The sequence below is a fragment of the Telmatherina bonti genome (genome assembly GCF_933228915.1).
Source record: "Telmatherina bonti genome assembly, chromosome: 15".
Taxonomy (NCBI): domain Eukaryota; kingdom Metazoa; phylum Chordata; class Actinopteri; order Atheriniformes; family Telmatherinidae; genus Telmatherina; species Telmatherina bonti.
This window is the reverse complement of record NC_136613.1, coordinates 934,999-957,232: the sequence shown is the minus strand read 5'-3', so window position 1 is coordinate 957,232 and position 22,234 is coordinate 934,999. Positions and strand designations below refer to the sequence as shown.

The window sequence follows — 22,234 nt, the reverse complement described above, 5'->3', positions numbered from 1 at the left end:
ACAGAAATATTTTTATGACACCTGAGAGGAGAACTGTTTATAATGTTACTATTTTACACTGCTAGTGAAGAGAACAACATGTTTTCTACCATGTATAAAAAACCTGAGATCACAGAATGACTGGATATGAAATCGGGATGAAAAACTGGGAAGCCGTCAGGAAAAAAAATCTGTTAGGGTTTTTAGTTTGGTTGTTGTAGGATTTATATTAAAGTCTGTTATTGAGTTTGGGGTCTTAGTTATTCAATTTCCAGATTTATTTTGTAGCGTTCCTCTGTCTGTGTGCTATACTTCCTGTTCTTGTCATACCTGGTTTCATTTGCTACTTAGCTTCATCTGATCCTGGTTCTGTTATTCTTCAGTGTTCCCAGGTCCCAGCTAGCTCTTAGCTCCTTGCTTTTGTTTATCTGTATATTTCTTGTTAGTTTTTTGGATTGTACTTCACTGTCCTGCCTTCAGTTCTGGCGAAACAGTCCTGGATTCCTGCACCCCAAACCATTTATCAAATTTGCTTCCTATGGGTTGGATTAAACATCTTAATGGAGACATTGCTGTAATCGAGGAAGCTGCAACATGGAGAAAGAGTGTGTTAACATTTTGAGATGACGTACTGAAAAGGTCTTTAGCCTTCATCTCCTCAGACTCCAGAGGGTCGCTGATGCCGTACATGTTCTCAGCAGAGATCCTAATGATGTACTCTCTGCCCTCTGTCAGCTTTGGAATCTAATAAACAGATACCAAGTTAAGTTTCCGTGCTGCTTGAACCTAGAAGACCTCTGGGCAACACGGCAGTCGGGCCAAACTACCTTGCATGTGGTCTTGGTTGTGGCAGATGTTACTGTGGTCCAAACGTCTCTGTTGACGTCTCTCTTCTCAATAATGTAGTTGGAGACGTCAACACCACCACTGTCCAGAGGAGGTTTCCAGGAGATCACCATGTACTCCCTGTGCACCTCCTCAAACACCACTGGGCCAACAGGTGGAGTTGGACGATCTACAGGCGGAATAGATGTAGGGATGAGAAACATCCTGAAGGGTTTTCCATCCAGCTGCAGAACAGCTGTATCTCAACCACACATGCATGTATGACTTTTGTCCATCTTCTTACCAACAACGGTGACGTTGCAAACTCCCTTCCTGGACCCGGTGCTGTTCTCCACCACCACTACATATCTGCCACTGTGCTCCCGGCCTGCCTTCATCAGGGCCAGCGACATGGTGCTGAGCGTGTTCTTGAACATGACGTGTTGGTCGGCTTTCAGCTCCTCCTCGTCTCGGAACCAGACGATGGCTGGAGGTGGTTTGCCGGTGTAGCGGCCCTGCAGCAGACAGCTCTCTCCTACACGAATGATGATCTTGTCACGGAAGTCCAGTTCAATGGTTGGTGGTTCTATAAGGACGAGGATAAACCCATCAGTTACAATGAGTGTTTTCTGTTTCACCCCCATTAAAGAAAAGAAAACATAATAAATGGAGCCCATAATAAAAACATCTATATTTATGTGCTGTATGGGTATAATTGGCTGGTGGAGCCCTTTGGTGCAGTTATAAGCCTCAGTTGTGGGAGGTCACAGGTCTATGCGTCAATGTGTCCCTCACCCATAAGTCAGTCTGGATAAAAGTGGTTCTAAATGGATGATGCAACTGTACAGATGCTAAAGGTTTATTCATCTGTCATATTCCCCAACTGTTTATGCACTGTGCATGCAACCCAGTTTGCATGCACAGTGGAGGCACATACCAAACTTCAGAAGTTTAAAGTGTAAAGAAGAAAAAGAAAACTTCCATAACATTGTTGTCAGAGATCTGAACAGTCATTTATGACCCTGCTGATTAAAACTCACCCAGTTCGTCCTTGCAGGTGATTGGTTTAGTGCAGAAGGATGGTTTGCTCAGTCCGACCTCATTGACGGCGATCACCCTGAACTCGTAGGTGTCACCCTCCCTAAGGCCGTCGTAGGTGAACTTCCTCTCCATCAGCTTCTCCTTTGTCAGTCTGTTGAACTTGTCTTTGCCGATCATTCGAGCCTCCAGGATGTACATGGTGATCTCAGAGCCTCCATCATGTTTGGGAGCTTTCCAGGTGACACTGATCAAATCCTTGGTAACCTTGGTGACTTCCAGTTCCTCTGGACGGTCTGGCACATCTTAAAAAAATAAATTCACAACTAGTTTGAAACTTTCATGGCCTAATGGCAGTCAGTGATGCAAAATCGAGACCAGAGGTTTCCCTGTATTTTAAATGAACTCACTGATTGGTTCCTTGATAATGATCTCTGCTGCCGTCTCTACAAAAGGCCCAACGCCGATGGCATTCTCAGCAGCCACTCTGAAGAAGTAGGCCTTCCCGGGGGTGAGGCCATGAGCCACAGCATTCTGTCTGCTGGCGGTGAAGGACAAGGAGGTCCACGCTTTGCGTTCAGCTTCACGTTTTTCAATGATGTAGTTGCTGATGGGAGAGCCGCCATCATTCTCAGGGAAGAACCAGGTGAGCTTGCAGGAGTCGATACTCAGGTTATCAGCAACAAAGGGGATGCCAACGGGCCCAGGGACATCTGAAACGGTGAAGAACAACACTCAGTCAAAGATTTCTGGTGTAGTTTTAACATCACTGAACTAGAATGATTCCATTTTCTTCTTACCCAGAACTTCCACGGTGATGTTCTTCGTCTTCTCCCCTCCGGCATTCTTGGCACTTAGAGTATAGACGCCAAGGTGTTTCCTGGCACAGGGTTTGATGATGAGCGAAGAGCTGATTGCTGTAGTCTCCACTTTAGCCTCAAGAGGTAGTGCTGCTCCGTCCCTGGTCCAGGTCACCTCAGGCGAAGGCCTGCCTGACACATAGGCAATTATTCGGATCACGCCGCCAGCGTGAACCACCATCCTCTCCTTCACAGAGGCGTCCAGATCGACCTCGGGAGCAACTGAAAGGAAGACACTCAGCATTACACCTTCCTTGTTTCACAAGGATTCCGAATCTGCTCTCATGGAGGGACGATGAAGGTTGACTCACTGGTTCTGTCGCTGACCTCCAGCACCTCTGGGACTTCACCTGGCTCGCCATTACCAACAGCATTGAAGGCAATCACCCGGAATCTGTACTGACCCCCAGTCTTTAGACTGGCAATCACAAGCCGCGTCCCTCGGATTTCTGTTTCCTTTGCCTGGAACAAAGACGCATTTTTTATTGATCTGGAACTGAACCTGATTAATCAGTTTTGCTCAGATGGTGTCAGGTGTTCTCACCTTGACCCAGGCCTCGGTGCCCTCCTCTTTGTACTCCACCCAGTAACCGATGATTTTAGAGCCTCCATCCTTCAGAGGGGGGATCCACTCCAGGTCCACCGTGGAACCAGTCCAGTCTGAAACTTTTGGAGTTGGTGGAGAGGGCGGGGCTTCACAAGGAGACAGACAGTCAGTCAATGTCTTTTTCTGTGGAGTTACATCACAAGCTTTTATGGATTTCAGAGTTTAGGACTCACAGATGGGGTCTCTGGCAAAGACAGGGTCTGTTGGGGGGCTGGCGAGTCCAGGTCCTGCAGCATTAATGGCAGAAACTCTGAACAAATACTGGGATCCCTCAATGAGTCCAGTCACTACAAAGGACTCGCCCAGGCCCATGGGCCGGATGGGGTCCCGGGTGACACGAGCCCAGCGTTTGCCTGTCGTCTCTTTGCGCTCCAGCCAGTAGCCGGTGATGGGTGCGCCACCATCATCCTCAGGCTCCTCCCAGTTTACAGTCATGGAGTCCATGGTGATGTTGGTTATTGTTGGCTTCTCAACCTGACCGGGAACAGCTGATAGGGGAACAGACACGATGCTCAACCATCAAGCAAACAGACTAAATCTGATCAAACTTCTGTCTCATTCTGTCTTTTCACATGAATAAAATTTCTTGGAGCTGCAGAGCTTCTACTGGACAACTCAACTCACTGTAAAGGTTTCGGGCGACCTCAGGCTCACTGTCAAGCGACTCTCCGACTCCATATTTGTTCTGCGCCATGATGCGGAACACATATTCATGTCCCTGCATGAGATTCTCCACAGTCCAGATCCGGTCTTTAGGCTCGTTAGTGACAGGTACCCAGGTCTTTCTGCTGGCCACCCGCCTCCAGATGACATAGTTTGTGACTTTGGAGCCGCCGTCGTCCTTTGGTGGCAGCCATGAGAGAGTGATTTTCTCAGCTCCAATCTCCTCAAACTTAATGGGAGCAGAAGGAGGACCAGGGCGGCCTGGAAGCACCAAAAACAAGTCCAGAAAATGAGAGTCATCCCTGTGGATCACATATCCACGGTTCAGGTCGTGAACCAGGCTGTGGTTTCTAAAAGACTCATGTTGACAGAGCTGATGATACAAATGTTCCCTAACTTTAGGAGGACAGCATCAAACTGAATGAAAGCTTCTGCTTCCTGACAAACATCAGACAGTCTGTAAACTCCAAGACATTTGTTCATACCAAGTACATTCAGCCTCATCTCCTTGGAGGCCTTGCCCAGGCTGTTGGAGGCCACCAACGTGTACAGGCCCGTGTCACGACGTTTGCCCTGCTGGATCAGCAGCGTGCAGCTGTCGTCCGACACCATCTTGTTGATGTGTTCGTCATACTGGACCTCCAACTTGTCGTCAGATTTGTGTGGCGGGGCTTTGAACCAGGTGAGCGTGGGGAAGGGACAGCCGCGGATCTTGGCTACAATGCTTATATCAGAGCCCTGCTCCACCTCCATGAACTCTTTCAGCTCGATGGATGGAGCGCCTGCAAGGTGAAAAAAATCAGATCATCTCTCGTTTTTAAAGATTTGTCGTTCAACTGGCAGAACCTGGTTGGAGGAAACCAAAAGTGGGACCTAGACTTCTATTTTGAGGTCAACTACATCAGAACAGAGGTGAGAGATGTGTTCTGGAGATTAGTTTCAGGCAGGAATTTTTCCTGTTTCTTATGTTTTCATGTGGTTCATTCAGGAGTTTCATTGTTCTAACTGCGAAAGATTCCCCGCCTGAGAGAAGTCAGAGCAGGTAGAGCTGCAGGATGGAAAGAAAACCATACCATGGACAGGAGAGAGGAGGTTTTATGCTAAACTTTTTTTATACAAATATCAAAATGCAAAAATGTCCACCAGCCTCCCTCCAAAACCTCATCCAACATTGTTTCCTTTACAATTCTTAAAAGTAAATGGATCCAAAATTTAACTGATATCATGAGTGACTTAACTAATGCTGTTCTCACCTGATATTTTATTTTACCACCTCCGCCCTGTTCAGTTTTTTTATTTTACAGCTTTATGTAGTGTCCTTTCTCTTCATGTATTCATCATTTCCGTCATGTTTTGCCAGAAGTTCTACAGGTTTTTCATGTTTCCTGCTCCAACACTGGTTCATTGTCTCTCCATCTTAGCTTGCTGCCAATGTCTTCCCAATCATGTCGACTCAGGTGCTGCAGCGGGAAACATCCAAAACCTGCAGGACAGCAGCCTTCCTAAACACACAGACGTGTTCTGTAGCAGATATATCTACAGTGTGTATAAACTCTGCTGGGTTCATCCTGATTGAGTTAAGGTTTAATATTTAACACATTTTAATGTGTCTGAGCCTGAAACCCTGCAGTTCCCATGATGCATCTCTGATGTATGTTGATTACAGTGGTCAGGGTCCTGGTCTTACAGGTCTGGTCCTGGATGAGGATGGGTCCGGCAGTGGAGGAAGGTCGACTGGGTCCAACCTCGTTGTAAGCTACCACTCTGAACTCATACTCGTCTCCCTCCGTCAGGTCCTCCACCTTGAAGGTGGTGGTGTCCACGTCCCTCCTGTTACACCTGCAGATCAACACCAGGTGAAGAGCTGTCTTGGTATTTGGGAAAGAGAATATTTTACTGCTGTTTGGGATAAAAGTGTCTCTGCTGAACCTGACAAGGCCGTGAAAGGCGTCTCTACTCAGCTTTCTCTTTGTTCGACATGAATACAAGCTCCTGAACACGGCTGGCTACAAGCTGGTCAAGTCTCAGACTCATTTACAGCTCAGGACACCATTCGGAACCACAGTTAGATGATATTTATGGTTGTAAATAATCTGTAATATACTGACAGCTTCAGAGTTGCTCTTATTCTGACTCTGGTTCTCTTCTGAGAATCAGCATCGGAACCTCTGAGATGCTTCCAGTCTGTTTCACAGCTGTGTGTCTCTGAGAGGAAACCTTCCTCTGGTCTACCGGCCTTACAAAAAGACCGCCATGAAACATCCGCTCCACCAAATACAAACAGGTTTATAAGAAGATATTCTGCTAATATTCCTTATGACGGTCTGAGAGAAGCTCTCACATCCCGTCTCAGTGATCCAACATCTCTGCTGCTGGAAGCTCCTCACATTCTCCTGCAGCAGGCGATGAGTCTGAGCTCCGGAGCATGTTCATGTCCGAGCATGTCAACAGAACACAGGTGGAAACATCAGGTCCTGGGCGGAGCTTTACCTCCTCCACGACTCCTTCTGGGTCCCACTGGCATCCCAGCACAGCAGATCCACACTGTAGTGGGACACAGGTGAACCACCGTCGTTCTTTGGAGCCTTCCAGGTCAAAGTCACGGTGCCCTTCCTGACACTCTGGATCTTCAGCCTGGTCGGAGGATCAGGAGGATCTGCAGGTGGGATGAAGATCACAAATGGTTTTAGTCTTATGTAGAAATCTCCTGAAGTTTCTTATCAGCATGGTTTTGGTGTAAGAATCTTCTGCATGTCCTGAACTTCACAACATTTCTGTTTCACACACTGAACTTCCGGACCGGTCTCGGGACAAAACGGGATCAAACCAGCAGGACACCTACGGATCGGATCTCTGGCTCGGGTTCTCTCGATAGTCTCGACGAAGGGACCGAACCCAAAGCGGTTCTCGGCACGGATGCGAAACAGGTAATCCTGGCCATCGATGAGGTCTGGAACCACCAGGGACTGAGTGGTGCAGGTTGGGTTTACCTGGAAGAACCCAATCAAGGCCCAACTTTACACACAAGCACCACCAGACTGATGTTCCTGGATGAGACCAGCTCAGAGGACGGGTGGTACCTTGGTCCAGGCTTTGCCCTCCACAGTCTTCTTCTCTATGAAGTAGCTCTTCACCCTCTCTCCTCCGTCGCTCTCTGGAGGTTTCCAGGTGAGTCTGCAGGTTCCCCTCGTTACATCACTCACCTTCAGGTCTCTGGGAGGTCCAGGCAAGTCTGCAAAGCCACAAACACAAAGTGAAGGCTGACTTTTACACCACAGGTCTCGTGAGTCATGCCTTGCCGAGTAAGACGGTGTTGAGGTGAACATACCCAGGACGGTGACTCGGACTTTGACCACCTTGTGTCCAGCAGGACTCTCGGCGTTGATGACATACCGGCCAGTATGGCCCAGTTTACTGTCTGGGATCACGACCACTGACGTTGTGTCGGTGGAGTGGATCTGAGGTAAAACAGCAATATGAGACCACAGACTGAATCTAAGACCTGATTCCTGCAGAAAGAGGTCTGCATAGACCACTGAGGCATTTCATGCTGAAATCTGGATTTTTAAAAAAATATTTTATTTTGCCGTAATTCAGATCCATAGAATCTACCAAGATGGACCTAAGTCTAACCTCTGAGTCCACTGGCAGCGTGTGAAGTTCGTTCTTCTTCTCAGTCTCGGCGGTCCCGTCCACAAAGGTCCAGGTGACCTTGGGGACGGGTCGTCCAGTGATGGTGGCAGGAATCCTGATGGTGGTTCTGGCTCTGCAGTTCAGCAGGTCGTGAGCGCTGACGTCCAGAGTCACAGTGGGTTCGACTGCAGGGAGGACATGTGGATGAAGTGCTTCTTGTAGATCTGATATGCGGTGAGACCCGCTTCAACCCCCTCAGATAAACCCCTACAGAGCAGTTTTTTCTGGTTTTTGGTGCTTTAGCTTTTAACTGCCTGGTGATGCAAAGAGTGGAAGTGAACCAGTCTGAACCATTGCTACCACTTGGTTTGGGAAAATAATGCTGTTTCAGATTGAGATCCTTCCACTCTTCAGCCGATGTTTGGAAGCGCTATCTCAAAGAAAACCATTATTTTTATTGCCTGAAGGAAACCTCCAAAGCTCCGATTGGTTAAAGGAAGTATTTTTAGAGTTTGCAGTATAATGTAACGTCATCCACATATAGACGGACTTTGCTGTTGATCCTAAAGCTGCAACATGACTGGCTGGAAAACACTGTCGCTAGCACTTAATGAAGTCCTTTGATTCTTACTCAGGATGTCCTGGACCAGGATGTCCGCAGTCTTGGCAGGCTCAGAGTTGCCGGCGGCATTCACTGCATAGATTCTAAACTTGCACTTCTTGCCCTCCTTCAGGTCAGGGACGGTAATTTCTGTGGATGGGTGGAGCTTGTCGGCAGGGTTCACTCTCCTCCAATCAGGAGAGCCCTCCTCATGGACCTCGATGATGTAACCTTTGACTGGGCTGCCACCATCTTTGTCCGGAGGGTTCCAGATGAGCGTGATGCTGCTCTTGGTCTTATCTTTAACCTCTGGGGTTCCTGGTGGGCTGGGGGGGTCTGGAGAATAAGAGCAGAAGGGGTCAGAGGTCAATCCCTCTCAGGGAAAACCCAGATAGTTTTGGTTTGTTTTAAGACAGCAGGAACAGATCGGTGGATGAAAGCCGATCAGCTGATCATAAACAGGAAGTGAAAACGAGCTGAACCGAGACGGAGTTCCTACTGAAAGGCGGCGGAGTTTCATGTTTAGATGAATATTCGTACACTTGTTCCCACAGCTTTCATCGATAAATCCCGACTGACTCGGACCTGAGCCGCTTCAGAACCGTCTCCCATTCATATGCAAATCGCTACACAGCATGTTTTTTAACCTCAACAACAAAACACACCAGAAACGTCAAAAACTGGAAAATTTAACATAAACGGCACTGATGAGGTCGAACCAGAAGATCAAACTCATGTTTAGCGGGTTAAATGGGCGGAGCTTCCCAGCATGCTTTGCGTGAGTCCAGCAGCCGAATGAGAACGACTTTAATCCAGTACTGCAGATACGGTGGATCGGGTCCCCCCAGTCTGACCGGCACCGGGCCGGGTCCCCCCAGTCCTACCTGCTGCCGTCCTACTCGCTGCCGTCCTACTTGCTGCCGTCCTACCCGCTGCCGTCCTACTTGCTGCCGTCCTACCCGCTGCCGTCCTACCCGCTGCCGTCCTACCCGCTGCCGTCCTACTTGCTGCCGTCCTACCCGCTGCCGTCCTACCCGCTGCCGTCCTACCCGCTGCCGTCCTACCCGCTGCCGTCCTACCCGCTGCCGTCCTACCCGCTGCCGTCCTACCTGCTGCCGTCCTACTTGCTGCCGTCCTACTTGCTGCCGTCCTACCCGCTGCCGTCCTACCCGCTGCCGTCCTACTTGCTGCCGTCCTACTCGCTGCCGTCCTACCCGCTGCCGTCCTACCCGCTGCCGTCCTACCCGCTGCCGTCCTACCCGCTGCCGTCCTACCCGCTGCCGTCCTACTTGCTGCCGTCCTACCTGCTGCCGTCCTACTTGCTGCCGTCCTACCTGCTGCCGTCCTACCTGCTGCCGTCCTACCCGCTGCCGTCCTACTTGCTGCCGTCCTACCCGCTGCCGTCCTACCCGCTGCCGTCCTACTTGCTGCCGTCCTACTTGCTGCCGTCCTACCTGCTGCCGTCCTACCTGCTGCCGTCCTACCTGCTGCCGTCCTACCCGCTGCCGTCCTACTTGCTGCCGTCCTACCCGCTGCCGTCCTACCCGCTGCCGTCCTACTTGCTGCCGTCCTACCTGCTGCCGTCCTACTTGCTGCCGTCCTACCTGCTGCCGTCCTACCTGCTGCCGTCCTACCTGCTGCCGTCCTACCCGCTGCCGTCCTACTTGCTGCCGTCCTACCCGCTGCCGTCCTACCCGCTGCCGTCCTACTTGCTGCCGTCCTACTTGCTGCCGTCCTACCTGCTGCCGTCCTACCTGCTGCCGTCCTACCTGCTGCCGTCCTACTCGCTGCCGTCCTACCCGCTGCCGTCCTACCCGCTGCCGTCCTACTTGCTGCCGTCCTACCTGCTGCCGTCCTACCTGCTGCCGTCCTACCCGCTGCCGTCCTACCCGCTGCCGTCCTACCCGCTGCCGTCCTACTTGCTGCCGTCCTACTTGCTGCCGTCCTACTTGCTGCCGTCCTACCTGCTGCCGTCCTACTCGCTGCCGTCCTACCCGCTGCCGTCCTACCTGCTGCCGTCCTACCTGCTGCCGTCCTACTTGCTGCCGTCCTACCTGCTGCCGTCCTACTTGCTGCCGTCCTACTTGCTGCCGTCCTACCTGCTGCCGTCCTACCTGCTGCCGTCCTACTTGCTGCCGTCCTACCTGCTGCCGTCCTACCTGCTGCCGTCCTACTTGCTGCCGTCCTACTTGCTGCCGTCCTACCTGCTGCCGTCCTACCTGCTGCGGTCCTACTTGCTGCCGTCCTACTTGCTGCCGTCCTACTTGCTGCCGTCCTACCTGCTGCCGTCCTACCTGCTGCCGTCCTACCTGCTGCCGTCCTACTTGCTGCCGTCCTACTTGCTGCCGTCCTACCTGCTGCCGTCCTACCTGCTGCCGTCCTACTTGCTGCCGTCCTACTTGCTGCCGTCCTACCTGCTGCCGTCCTACCTGCTGCCGTCCTACTTGCTGCCGTCCTACTTGCTGCCGTCCTACCTGCTGCCGTCCTACCTGCCATAAATGTTTCATTGTGGAGGATAAAGCTGTTGAGTAGGACTGTGTTCAGCGCTTTGGTCAACGGTGCTGTTTTAAAGCGCTCTATAAATAAAGTTGGACGGGATTGGAGGCTTCATGTCTGGGCTGAATGCTGGTTCACTTCTGTTGATCAGGTGTAAATCAGTAGCTCATAAAGTTCGTTTGGACTTCATACGGTTTACATGAACATGTTTCCGTTCATCAGGAAGCGTTTCGGTACCTTGTGGTCTGTCACTGGAGGCGGTACAGTACCATGGAAAGTATTTGTCTGTACATCCCAGCGTAAGCGTAGAACATGGCGTGTAGATTCCTTCTATGCGTACGTAGCTGTTGAACTCTCATGAACATCTGGAGCCACATCCATCAAACTTCTCATCATTGCTCCAAAAAAGGGTAAAAAAAAATCCTCGCTGAAAATTCCTCTCACAGTGACCAGGTATCGAACCATCGGCGAGGAGCAGGACTGAACGGTGATGTCCGCCTTACAGCGGCGTCAGGTACCGTAAACATATTTTACAGGACTACAGCGGCAATAACGATGAACATGACGGAATATCGATCCTGGACTAACAGAACTGAAATGGGTTTTTTCTGTCGCAGCAGAACTTTGTTTCATGTTTTTAGGATAAAGTTCACCAGGAGCAGAATGCGGTACGCTTCACACGTTTACAACTAAACTAAGCCATTATAATGTGGTGCGGTGACGCTCTACGCTTCCTGGTACAAAGAGGCCATTCCATCACACAAAACTCCTCTACAGGCAGCTCCGGACACCTCTGGAGGTCCCTGACACAACTCCTGATCTCCCCAGGAACTCAAACCACTGGTCTGTTCTGGGTCACATGAGAAACTTACTGCATGGATCTGTGGCAAAGCGGCACTCGGTGGCCTCGCTGTGCGGTCCAACTCCTGCAGCGTTGCAGGCGGCGACCCTGAACTGGTACTCTGTTCCTTCTATCAGCCTCAGCACGGTGTACTGCAGGCCCTTCACTGCCGGCTTGGTGACCGGCGCCCGGTTGACACGACCCCAGTACACAGCACCGCGCTCTCTTTTCTCCAACCAGTAGCCCTGGATGGTGGAGCCGCCGTTGTCCAGAGGGGGGTCCCAGGTCAGGGTCATGGTGGTGGCAGTGGCAGCAATGATTTTGGGATTGCGTGGAGGTCCAGGAAGGCCGAAAGGATCTCTGAGCTGGACTTTCTCAGAATCGCATCCATCGCTGACGCCGTACTTATTTTCTGCTTTGATCCTGAACTGGTAGACTCCGTTCAGGTCCAGTTTGTAGACCTGCCGGAACAAAACAGGTTCGTTCAGGACACGTTTCATTTCAGGGTTTATTTCATACTTTCAGCCACAATATTTTCATCTTCACACAGAAGCATAAACCCGCCCCACGTCTCCTGTCTCCTCGCTTTACTTCCCAGTAAAAACATTTTCATGTTGTTTTACATCTTCATCCTCTGCTTATCCGGGGTCGGGTCGCGGGGGCAGCAGCCCAAGCAGGGAAGCCCAGACTTCCCTCTCCACAGCCACATTTGCCAACTCTGTGGGGGGATCCCGAGGCGTTCCCAGGCCAGCCGAGAGATATAATCCCTCCAGTCAGCCAGGACAGCATCCAGAGCCTTAAGGAACTCCGGGCGGAGTTGGAACATGGTGTTCGTTATGGACAATCCATGACGAGCGCAGAAGTCCAATAACAAAACACCATTTGGGTTCAGAGGGGGGGGACCATGCCTCCCAATCACTCCCCTCCAGGTCTCACTGTCATTGCCCACGTGAGCATTGAAGTCCCCCAGCAGAACAATGGAGTCCCCAGAAGGAGCACCCTCCAGCACTCCCTCCAAGGACCCCAGAAAGGGTGGGAACTGCTGTTCGGTGCATAAGCACAGACAACAGTCAGGACCCGTCCCCCCACCCGGAGGCGGAGGGAAACTACCCTTTCATCCACCGGGGTAAACCCCAACGTGCAGGCACCAAGCTGGGGGCTGATGAGAATGCCCACACCTGCTCGGCGCCTCTCACCATGAGCAACTCCAGAGTGGAAGAAAGTCCAGCCCCTCTCGAGGGTTCTGGTTCCAGAGCCCAAGCCATGCGTCGAGGTGAGTCCAACTATATCTAGCCGGAACCGCTCAACCTTGCGCACAAGCTCAGGCTCCTTCCCCACCAGAGAGGTGACGTTCCACGTCCCTAGAGCCAGCTTCTGCAGCCGGGGATCGGACCGCCAGGGTCCCCGCCCCTTGCTGCCGCCCAGCTCACATTGCACCCGACCCCTACGGCTCCTCCTGCAGATGGTGAGCCCACGGGAGGTGGAGCCCATGTAACCAGATTGGCAGACTGGGGTGGTGGTCCTCCTTTTTAAGAAGGGGGACCGGAGGGTGTGTTCCAATTACAGGGGAATCACACTCCTCAGCCTCCCTGGTAAGGTCTATTCAGGGGTCCTGGAGAGGAGGGTCCGCCGGATAGTCGAATCCCGGATTGAGGAGGAGCAGTGTGGTTTTCGTCCTGGTCGTGGAACAGTGGACCAGCTCTATACCCTCTTTGGGGTCCTGGAGGGGGCATGGGAGTTTGCCCAACCAGTCTACATGTGCTTTGTGGACCTGGAGAAGGCGTTCGACCGTGTCCCCCGGGGGCTCCTGTGGGGGGTACTCCGGGAGTATGGGGTACCGGACCCCCTTGTACGAGCTGTCCGGTCCCTGTACGACAGGTGTCAGAGCTTGGTCTGCATTGCCGGTAGTAAGTCGGATCCGTTTCCAGTGAGGGTTGGACTCCGCCAAGGCTGCCCTTTATCACCGATTCTGTTCATAACTTATATGGACAGAATTTCTAGGTGCAGCCGAGGTGGTGAGGGGATCCGGCTTGGTGGTCTCAGGATTGGGTCTCTGCTTTTTGCAGATGACGTGGTCCTGTTGGCTTCATCTGGTCGTGATCTCCAACTCTCATTTGAACGATTCGTGGCCGAGTGTGAAGCGGCTGGGATGAGAATCAGCACCTCCAGATCTGAGACCATGGTCCTCAGCCGGAATAGGGTGGATTGCCCTCTCCGGGTCGGGAGTCAGGTCCTGCCTCAAGTGGAGGAGTTTAAATATCTCGGGGTCTTGTTCACGAGTGAGGGAAGGATGGAGCGTGAGATCGACAGACGGATCGGTGCGGCGTCTGCAGTAATGCGGACTCTACGCCGGTCTGTCGTGGTGAAGAAGGAGCTGAGCCAGAAGGTAAAGCTCTCCATTTACCAGTCGATCTACGTTCCTACCCTCACCTATGGTCATGAGCTGTGGGTCGTGACTGAAAGAAGGAGATCTCGTATACAGGCGGCTGAAATGAGTTTCCTCCGCAGGGTGGCCGGGCTCTCCCTTAGAGATAGGGTGAGGAGCTCGGTCATCCGGGAGGAGATCAGAGTAGAGCCGCTGCTCCTCCGCATCGAGAGGAACCAGTTGAGGTGGCTCGGGCATCTGGTCAGGATGCCTCCTGGACCTCCCTGGTGAGGTGTTCCAGGCACATCCCTCTGGGAGGAGACCCCGGGGAAGACCCAGGACACGCTGGAGGGATTATATCTCTCGGCTGGCCTGGGAACGCCTCGGGATCCCCCCGCAGAGTTGGCAAATGTTGCTGGGGAGAGGGAAGTCTGGGCTTCCCTGCTTAGGCTGCTGCCCCCGCGACCCGACCCCGGATAAACGGTGGAAGATGAAGATGAAGAAGGATAAAACTCTGCTTACAGAGTTTTTTTTAGATTTTCAAGACTTTTCAGGGTTTCAAAACTTCTTTTCTGATTTGTAAAACTTTATTTCCGGTTAGGATATAAAGTAGAGGAGCTTTCAGCCATCAAAGCTTCGCTCATCACCCTGCTGAGATTTTTATATAAACTTATAAAACATTCAGAAAAGTCACTGAGAAAAACATCAGCTGAAATTGCGAACAGTCTGAGACGGTGTCAGGACCTAGAGCCCCACCAGCTCCAAACAAGAGTCAACGGAAGAATCATCTGTTTGCCTGTTCTCCATCAGCACCGCTCACGTTCTACGCTGCTCATCCTGTTCATGCATCTCCCTTCAAATCAGGCTCCAACAAAGAAAAACCCTGCAAACACTGGTTTACCACATTCTCCATCCGTTGGTCCTAGAAACGTCAGGATATCAGAAATGCCTGCAGCACAAGGTAATGTTCCCAGTTCAGACATCTGGATGCTTCTGTCCAAATGATTTTCTCACCCCGTATCTCCGGTCGATGAGGTTAACGGTCAGAACATCAAAGTCCGACTTCTTCTTGCTGGCGTCTCTGCGCTCCACAATGTAGTTGGTGATGTCACTGCCTCCGTTGTCCTCTGGGGCGTCCCACGTCAGGTAGCAGGAGTCCGCCTTGATGTCCGAAACCACAATATTCCTTGGAGGAAGAGGACGATCTGAAAAGGCAGAATTAATCTTAATGTTCAGAGATTTCCAGAGTAAAATCAGCTGATGGAAGATGGCTACTACCGAGGACCTCCACCCGGATCACATGCTGAGCTTTGCCAAAACAGTTTTCCGCCACCAGCTTGTAGTTTCCTTTGTCCTGTCTGACCGTCTGTGGGATGGCGACCTTGGTCCTCATGGTGGTTCGGTTCACCTGAATATGTAAAAACATGCTGTACTGGGACACGTAGTTCTGATTCATCCTCCGAGCATTCACGCTCTCAGCAGCTGAACCTCTTTCTTTCCTCAGAAGCTCATAAAGAAGCTCCTACCTCCTCCATCTCCATCGTCATCTTCTCCTCATCGGGCTTTTCGATCGCCACATCGTCCTTCACCCACAGCAGCGTCGGCAGAGGAAGTCCCCTCACCTCGGCTGGGATGTCGATGGCGGCTCCTTTCTTTACGATGATTGTGTTGCTCTTGAAGAACTTCAGGATGGTGATGACCGGAGCAACTGTGGCCAACAAACACCAAAAATGTCATTTTAATCAGGTCAGCATGACAGAAGCAGCAGCCGCATCACAACATACTCTCATCGTCTTGGATCCTGGCGGTGATTGGTTTGGATGGATCTCCATCTCCAACCTCATTCACGGCCTTGACACGGAACTGGTACTCCTGGTTCTCAGACAGGTTCTCGATGGTTCCACAGCACTCTGTGAAGATCTTGCGATTTGCCACGTCAAACTCTGTGCCGTCAGACCTCATCTTCTCCACGTAGTATCCTCTGATGGGGCTGCCGCCGTCGGTGCGCGGTGGCTGCCAGGCCAGAGTGATTGTGGTCTTGCTTCGGTTGGTGTAGTGCAGTTTCTCAGGTGCAGACGGAGTACCTGCGAAAAGGTTGGGGAAGTCAGCCATTATTCCATAAAGACTGTGCTGGGATGGCACCAGGTCATCATCGGTTGGTTTACCTTTGGGATCTTCAGCCAGGATGGGACCCAGGTCAGCTGGAACTCCATCACCGTACTTATTCCTGGCGATGACCCTGAAGTCGTACTCCTCGCCGGCCAGCAGACCCTGGATGTCACACTTGCAGGATGCTGTCTCAATGGGCTGGCGGAAAAGCTTCATCTTGGCGTCCTTCCTCAGCACCTCGTAACCGATGATGTCACTGCCGCCATTGTCCAGAGGATCCGACCAGGTAAGGACGATGTTCTTCTTGGTCACATGGACGGTCTTCAGGTCCACCACGGGTCCAGGGACGTCTACAAACCAAACACCAGTTAGAAGACATTTTACATGCACTACATCCGAGAACAGAACTAGAACCATCCATCAAGCTGGCTTCCTTCAGCGCTACAGAACCTTCAGAACTTTGGGTTTTCACTGACCCATAACATCCACTCTGGTTTCTGCGGTCTTGGTTCCGCCGCTGTTGGTGCCGGTAATCTGGTACTTTCCATGATCTGCCCTCACAGCCTTCTTGATGAACAGAGTGCTGTTCTTTCCCTCTGTCTCCACCATCATCCTCTCTTTGTCGATTTCCGCCTCATCTTTGGCCCATTTGATCTCTGGCTGGGGTCGGCCCGTTACCACAGCAGGAAGTTTTACCGGGTCGCCAGCTTTGATCATGACACCATTCTTCACGGACTCATCAAACTCCACAACCGGAGTTTCTGAAGGACACAGAGATGTTTGTGTAAAGTGAAGAGCCACGGCATCCATCCTGTTAGACTAGCAGAATGAACGAGTTGGTACCTTCGGGTTCTTTGACGGTCACAGGTTCTGTGACTCCAGGAGCTCCAGGCCCGGCATCGTTGACAGCCAGGATCCTGAAGTAATAGTCAGCCCCTTCGGTGAGGCCTGCGACAGTGTACGTCAGCTCTTTGCACCTGAACTCGGTGCAGCGTTTCCACTCCTTCTCTCCAGCCGACACCTAGGAAACACACCCAGAGTTTCAGATCTAAAGCAAAGGTTTCCGTTTTCATGTCTCTGAGCAGCAGCTCACTTAATTTTCTGCACCTTCTCAACATGATATCCCAGAATGTCTCCTCCACCGTTGTACAGCGGGGGCTTCCAGGCCAATATGACAGATTCCTTCCCAGTGTCCACAACCCTTGGAATGGGGGGGCCAGGAGGAACTGTGAGGACAGACACGTTTTATACTTATGAGGAAATGGAGATGTCAATGCAAAATCCGCCAATCGGTCCCGTTCCTCTATTCTACCCGTGAGATTTCAACATACAGAAGGTGAAAAAGTAGAATTTTAATGAATTAAGATTGATATAATATATTAATGATATCTTAAATTAATTTCATGACATTTTGCAAAAAAATTTTAAATAAACTAAAAATCACCAAACTTTTGTTGTTACTTGTCAGAAAAGCTGTAAAATTAGGAATTTCAGCTTGAACCAACATCCCAGCGAATGGGATGTTTGTCCTCTAGGAAAGTCCATCTAACAGCTGCAGGTCTCCGTCAGGTCTAAGATCAGCTCAGAGACCTGATCTGATCTTATACTGGACTGGAAAAATGACACAGTTGATCCCATCAGCACATTCAGACTCTCCAAAAAACCCCAAAACTTACGAATGGCGTCCATGGTCACGATGCGGTCGGTGGGCTCGCTGAAGGGCCCTGGACCGGCCAGGTTCTCAGCACACACCCTGAAGATGTAAGTGAGTCCTTCCATCAGCCCGGTGACCTTCACATCCAGAGAGCTGAGGAGGGCCCGGTTGACTCGTGTCCAGTGTTTGCTGTTCACCTCCTTCCTCTCGATCCAGTAGCCCAGGATTGGGCTGCCGTTGTCTTTGGGCTCGTGCCAGGAGATGTGGACGGAGCTTGCTGTCACCTCATGAACTCTGGGAGTGTTGGGAGCATCAGGAGGATCTGGAGGGGAGGAGAAGGTCCATAAACATGGTAACAAGTGTCTGAAATGCATTTTTTTTATGAATTAAAGAAACACAACCGATCAAGGCATAAATATCCATTCATCTGGAAATTCTGGTCTAACGCTTTCTTTTCATGGTCTCACTCACTGAACTGGTTCTTGGCAACGAGAGGCTCAGAGAAGCAGGGAGGCCCACAGCCATATTTGTTCTCTGCCGTGACTCTGAAGATGTACTCCTTCCCTTCAATAAGCTTGGTGACGGGGAAGCTGGTGCCCTTCAGGGTGGAGGTGATGGTGATCCAGCCAATCTCATCGTTCTTGTTGTCCTTCTTTTCCAGGATGTAGTTCAGGATCTCGCTGCCACCATCATCTTCAGGAGCCTCCCAGTTGCAGATGACCGAGGTGTTCCTGATCTCATCAAAGGTGAAGTTGATTGGAGCGCCGGGTTTATCTGCAGGAGGAGGAAATTGTGACCATGCTTCTTCTCCAAACCAAGATGACAATATGATAAAGTGACTTGTAGGTCCCAGTAGACAATGTGTAGAACGTCTGTCTGACCCAGAACGTTGACGAAGCAGGTAGCCGTGGCAACACCATGAGTGTTCTCCACCCTGATAGTGAAGTTTCCGTGGTCTGCTCTGACTGACTCTCGGATCATCAGTGCAGACTGGCCTTTATGGGTCTGATCCAGACCAAGACGCTCACGCATGGGAGTCACAAACTCCTCCTCTGGTTCAGGAACCTGTAGGACACAAAGTCAAAGATTAAATTGTCCTAAAGTGTGCAAACACATGGGAGCATCCAGTTCCCCAAGGTCCTGGTCTGGACACTAACTGTGGCCTTGATCTTCTTTTTCTTGACTACAGGAACAATCTTCTTGGTGGGCTCTTTGGTGACATCCTCATCATTTCTCAGCCAGCTGATTTTGGGATATGGAGAGCCAGAAACAAAGGCATCGATCCGGATCTCCTCCCCTTTCTTAACACAAACACCGGCCTGCACACGGGCATGCAAGGTGACCTTTGGTTTTTCTGGAAAGACAAGGACAGAAATGAGTTTGGAATGGAACAGTTTCTCCTCATTAATGTGACAGGTTTCAGGACTTACCAACAGGGTCTGCAGCCTTCATCGGCTGCGTGCTGCGGGATGGTTCGCTAACTCCTGCAGCGTTCTCAGCTCGGACCCTAAACTGATATTCCATTTCCTCCTTCAGGCCTGTCACCATGAAGGAGAAACCGGGAACCAGGCTCGGGGTCACCCTCTCAAAGCGGTCACCGTCCTTCTCAATCTTCTCCACAACGTAGCCCTGGATGGGACATCCACCGTCGTAGTCTGGTGCCTTCCAGGTGACTGTGATGGACTTGGATGTGGGGTCCTGAGCCTCTACCTGGATGGGTGGGTCTGGTTTCTCTATGTAGTTGATACAAAACATCACACCGTGAGATTTAGCCGGCACCTCCATGGTCAACGTTACAAGACGACTATCAGGTGGACCTACGTTTGACCTCCTCTGTGATTACAGCGTTGCGTAGTTCCAGATATTCTCCGGCTCCAACCTTGTTGACGGCCTTCACCCTGAAGTAGTACTCACAGTTAACGTAAAGATCTTTGACAGTGTAGGTCAGGATATTCTCTCCTGACATGACAGGCACGTATGTTTTCTTGGAAGCCTCGCGGCGCTCCAGAGTGTAGCTGATGATGGGCGTGCCGCCATCATCTTCTGGCGTCTCCCAGCTGATCTGACAGGAGTTCTTGGTGACATCACTGGATGTGATGTCTTTACACTGACCAGGCAGTCCTGCATAGATCAGGAAAGTCAGAAATATGTCAGAGAATGGCTTCAGCCAGGATTAACCAGCTAGGATAAATTCCAGCTGACATCCTACCGATAACTTTGACATTGATGGTCCCGGTAGCCGTTCCTAGGCTGTTCTCCAGAGTGATGCTGTAGGCACCAGCGTTACCACGAGTGCACTTGAGCAGCTCCAGGTGAGCGCTGTTCATCTCCACCGTCATGGACAGCCTGTCATCAGCCTTACACTCTACCGTGTCCTTCTGCCAAACCATCTTTGGAGTCGGAATTCCCCTATAGGGAATATTCAAGTGCAACTTCTCACCCTCAACCACAAGCACGTCCTGGGCCTCCAGATCCATGGTAGGAGCACCTTTAGTCCAGAAAGTAGGATCACTATCCTCTTCAGAGTAATGACTGCACATCCTTTACATCGTCAGATAAAAAGCTAGCCATACTTACAGTCGGGATCTTTGGTGAAGACTTTGTCGGAGATCTCTGAGGGATCGCTTACACCAATGGCGTTTATGGCACGAACCCTGATAACATACTTCTTTTCTGGTTTGATTCCATCGTCGATCCTGAACTTCAGCTCCTTGATGGGTCTGCTGTTGACACGAAGCCACTTCAGCTCTGTACGAGCCTCTGCGACCTCCACATGGTATCCAGTGACAGGGGAGCCACCGTCTTTGGCTGGAGGCTTCCATCTGACGTTGATGTGCTCCCTGCTGGCGTCCATGATGTTCACTTCCAGAGGAGGAGAGGGAGGACCTGCGCACAGAGGAGCTACAGTTCCCAAACCCTGCAATTTCAGAGGACAATCATGCCTGAGGGGATACTTACTGGTTGCATCCTCGATGGTGAGGATCACGGTGGGTTCACTGGGATCTCCGACCCCAGCTTCATTCTCTGCTCTGACCTGGAACTGCACCTCCGATCCTTCATCCACATCTGTCACCTTGAACTGAGTCTGTCTGTCTGGAGTCTTGCAGCACTTCAACCATCGAGTTCCCATCTTCTCCTTCTTCTCTATCACGTACCTGCAAAACGTGGACTTTTACCACACTGCACAGTCCTATATCTGCCGCTCCACCTGGAACGATCCCACCGCTCCACCTACACCTGGAACAATCCCACCGCTCCACCTACACCTGGAACAATCCCACCGCTCCACCTACACCTGGAACAATCCCACCGCTCCACCTGGAACGATCCCACCGCTCCACCTACACCTGGAAAAATCCCACCGCTCCACCTGGAACGATCCCACCGCTCCACCTACACCTGGAACAATCCCACCGCTCCACCTGGAACAATCCCACCGCTCCACCTGGAACGATCCCACCGCTCCACCTGGAAAAATCCCACCGCTCCACCTGGAACAATCCCACCGCTCCACCTGGAACGATCCCACCGCTCCACCTGGAACGATCCCACCGCTCCACCTGGAACGATCCCACCGCTCCACCTACACCTGGAACAATCCCACCGCTCCACCTACACCTGGAACAATCCCACCGCTCCACCTACACCTGGAACAATCCCACCGCTCCACCTACACCTGGAACAATCCCACCGCTCCACCTGGAACGATCCCACCGCTCCACCTACACCTGGAACAATCCCACCGCTCCACCTGGAACGATCCCACCGCTCCACCTACACCTGGAACAATCCCACCGCTCCACCTGGAACGATCCCACCGCTCCACCTACACCTGGAACGATCCCACCGCTCCACCTACACCTGGAACGATCCCACCGCTCCACCTGGAACAATCCCACCGCTCCACCTTGAACAATCCCACCGCTCCACCTGGAACAATCCCACCGCTCCACCTGGAACGATCCCACCGCTCCACCTACACCTGGAAAAATCCCACCGCTCCACCTGGAACGATCCCACCGCTCCACCTACACCTGGAACAATCCCACCGCTCCACCTACACCCAGACCACGATCCCACCGCTCCACCTGGAACAATCCCACCGCTCCACCTGGAACGATCCCACCGCTCCACCTGGAACGATCCCACCGCTCCACCTGGAACGATCCCACCGCTCCACCTGGAACAATCCCACCGCTCCACCTGGAACAATCCCACCGCTCCACCTGGAACGATCCCACCGCTCCACCTGGAACAATCCCACCGCTCCACCTACACCTGGAACGATCCCACCGCTCCACCTGGAACGATCCCACCGCTCAACCTACACCTGGAACGATCCCACCGCTCCACCTGGAACGATCCCACCGCTCCACCTGGAACGATCCCACCGCTCAACCTACACCTGGAACAATCCCACCGCTCCACCTGGAACAATCCCACCGCTCCACCTGGAACGATCCCACCGCTCCACCTGGAACAATCCCACCACTCCACCTGGAACGATCCCACCGCTCCACCTGGAACGATCCCACCGCTCCACCTACACCTGGAACGATCCCA

At 51.8% G+C, this 22,234-nt stretch overlaps 1 protein-coding gene across 4 annotated transcripts in view; it reads right to left on the bottom strand.

Moving 5' to 3' along the window:
- Positions 1–22,234, bottom strand: part of ttn.1 (titin, tandem duplicate 1) — a 215,722-nt gene that overhangs the window by 59,104 nt on the left and 134,384 nt on the right. For all 4 annotated transcript variants that reach the window (XM_079253959.1, XM_079253960.1, XM_079253961.1 and 1 more), the window contains 36 exons: positions 20,630–20,826; positions 20,249–20,557; positions 19,881–20,159; positions 19,493–19,792; positions 19,102–19,404; positions 18,829–19,025; positions 18,553–18,736; positions 18,143–18,445; positions 17,694–17,993; positions 17,125–17,243; positions 16,861–17,038; positions 16,494–16,778; positions 16,074–16,367; positions 15,693–15,992; positions 15,435–15,616; positions 15,187–15,316; positions 14,923–15,113; positions 11,575–12,004; positions 8,237–8,542; positions 7,606–7,790; positions 7,301–7,430; positions 7,053–7,204; positions 6,815–6,962; positions 6,463–6,628; positions 5,660–5,811; positions 4,458–4,754; positions 3,934–4,233; positions 3,483–3,797; positions 3,247–3,395; positions 3,014–3,164; positions 2,643–2,924; positions 2,253–2,555; positions 1,845–2,147; positions 1,109–1,390; positions 807–994; positions 612–723 (listed from right to left, as the gene is read on the bottom strand). In XM_079253959.1, coding sequence (XP_079110085.1) covers positions 612–723; positions 807–994; positions 1,109–1,390; positions 1,845–2,147; positions 2,253–2,555; positions 2,643–2,924; positions 3,014–3,164; positions 3,247–3,395; positions 3,483–3,797; positions 3,934–4,233; positions 4,458–4,754; positions 5,660–5,811; positions 6,463–6,628; positions 6,815–6,962; positions 7,053–7,204; positions 7,301–7,430; positions 7,606–7,790; positions 8,237–8,542; positions 11,575–12,004; positions 14,923–15,113; positions 15,187–15,316; positions 15,435–15,616; positions 15,693–15,992; positions 16,074–16,367; positions 16,494–16,778; positions 16,861–17,038; positions 17,125–17,243; positions 17,694–17,993; positions 18,143–18,445; positions 18,553–18,736; positions 18,829–19,025; positions 19,102–19,404; positions 19,493–19,792; positions 19,881–20,159; positions 20,249–20,557; positions 20,630–20,826 — 8,402 coding nt within the window. The remainder of the gene's footprint in view (positions 1–611; positions 724–806; positions 995–1,108; positions 1,391–1,844; positions 2,148–2,252; positions 2,556–2,642; positions 2,925–3,013; positions 3,165–3,246; positions 3,396–3,482; positions 3,798–3,933; positions 4,234–4,457; positions 4,755–5,659; positions 5,812–6,462; positions 6,629–6,814; positions 6,963–7,052; positions 7,205–7,300; positions 7,431–7,605; positions 7,791–8,236; positions 8,543–11,574; positions 12,005–14,922; positions 15,114–15,186; positions 15,317–15,434; positions 15,617–15,692; positions 15,993–16,073; positions 16,368–16,493; positions 16,779–16,860; positions 17,039–17,124; positions 17,244–17,693; positions 17,994–18,142; positions 18,446–18,552; positions 18,737–18,828; positions 19,026–19,101; positions 19,405–19,492; positions 19,793–19,880; positions 20,160–20,248; positions 20,558–20,629; positions 20,827–22,234) is intronic.